Source organism: Gavialis gangeticus, unplaced genomic scaffold, assembly GCF_001723915.1.
Source record: "Gavialis gangeticus isolate Ggan-Ray unplaced genomic scaffold, GavGan_comp1, whole genome shotgun sequence".
Taxonomy (NCBI): Eukaryota; Metazoa; Chordata; order Crocodylia; family Gavialidae; genus Gavialis; species Gavialis gangeticus.
In genome coordinates this window covers 106,651,217-106,652,953 of record NW_017729022.1, presented here as the reverse complement: position 1 = coordinate 106,652,953, position 1,737 = coordinate 106,651,217, and the positions used below count along the sequence as shown (strand labels likewise).

At 50.1% G+C, this 1,737-nt stretch overlaps 1 protein-coding gene across 2 annotated transcripts in view; it reads right to left on the bottom strand.

The window, feature by feature from the left end:
• Window positions 1–329, bottom strand: part of ATXN10 (ataxin 10) — a 305,417-nt gene extending 305,088 nt beyond the window's left edge. The window contains exon 1 of one of the 2 annotated variants that reach the window (XM_019515933.1): window positions 137–329. In XM_019515933.1, coding sequence (XP_019371478.1) covers window positions 137–279 — 143 coding nt within the window. In that variant the 5' untranslated portion in view covers window positions 280–329. Of the gene's footprint in view, window positions 1–46 lie in introns of both variants that reach the window. The other variant, XM_019515934.1, reaches the window with a different exon arrangement.
• Window positions 330–1,737: the final 1,408 nt, after the last annotated feature.

The window sequence follows — 1,737 nt, the reverse complement described above, 5'->3', positions numbered from 1 at the left end:
AGCCCCTCACGCCGACCCGCCCCACCAGCCATCCACGTGCACCTACCGATACGCCCCCTCCTCCGGGCCCTACAGTGCGCGTGCGCATACCTCCCCGCCAGCCGCTCCGCCACGTGTTCCCTCCGCCGCCCCGTACCTGTGCAGCGTCTCCCGGAAGAGCCTACTCAGCTGCTGCACGATCTCCAAACAGCCGGTCAACAGAGCAGCCCCCGGCACCCCGTAGGCTCGTGAGGCGCGTCCTAGCTGCTCAGCCAGCGCGCGTACGTCAGCTACCGCCATCCCCGCTCTTAGCCCCGCCCCCCTACCCGGAGCCGGGCGGAAGTAAGGCACGGCCGCTGAGCCGTGGTCCTGGTCTTGTGCTTATGCCCGCGCATGCGTAGAGCATAGCTCTCGTACGGCTGCGCCGGGTGTTTTGTGCTCGGCCGCTGGGCAGCGTTTGAGGTTGGGGTGCAGTAGGAAGCAGACCCCTTAGGGCAGGGGGTCACTCTACATATTACTTTATGACATCATAGGTCCCTCAGTTTACGACGTCATCAGCCCCTAGTTTTTGGGCTCATAGATCTGGCACATTAAAAGCGACCCCTTGTTCTGAGCAGTGGCTTACTGTGCTCCCACCGCACTCCGGGCAGGGCTGCCTTCCCCTTCCCTGCCAGATGCTGACTGTGGCAGCCCAGGAGCCTCGTGTCCAGCCCAAGAGCACATGGGGCACATCCACACATTCATTAATGCACTTCAGGTAATGCATATTAAATCTAGTACCTCCATTGTGAGGTACTAGAAAAATGCATGTTAGCCTATTTTGGTGCATATTAGCTAAAAAGCACATTTTTTTGGTGACGCTTTAGTGCGTATTAAAATAAGCTAACACGCATTAAGGCACACATGAAGACGTGCCCATGGAGGTGAGCCAGGTCTGCTGTGGATAGCAGGCAGAGGACGGGTATGGGGAGCCAAGCACAAGAGTGGGTGCTGCTGGATCTGTGGGGTCAGCCAGACCTCTGTGGCTAAGCAATCCTGAACCAACTCCTGCACAGTGTAGGAGCTGGAACCAACAATCACCTGCTCCAAAATCTTAAACATGGATCATCTTCATGGAACAGTGGCATGGAAGCTGAGCACGTGTGTTACTATGATCTGGAGGTACTCCTCCAATGGGAAGTTACAACTTTTGCTGTGATTGCACTTCACATGCATGTGTTTTACTGCTTGGAGTTACATTATCAAGTTTACGTTATCAAACAGAATTCATGGAACCTGAAAATCCTCTCTCAGAAAAATTTGTGACCAGTAGTTCCACAGCTGCCTTGTTTCTTCTTTTTCACATATTCCACAAAGTATCTTTGTGTGCATCTGACATTTGCTATAATTTGTGGTACTGTAGACAGGGTCAATATCTTTAGCAAATCCAAAAATCAGGTAGGAATGGGTGTTACCTCTAGTCAATCCAAAATTAACCATCTGAGTAGGTTTTACTTCTACAAACATATTTCTTTTTCCTTTAGAGCAGTGATTCTCAACCAAGATGTTGTGGCATCCTTTTAAGGGTGCTACAGGATGTCACACAATATTAACACTCTTAGATGTGCAAACACGTACACATGATTCACAAGATAAACCAAGAGATTTCAAATAGGAATCCACAGTGTCACAAACATTCACCTGTTGCAGTTTTTTTGAGTTCTTTGCAACATACTTGCAATGCTCTATTTTCTGTAGTCAAAAAATAAATGCAATCAA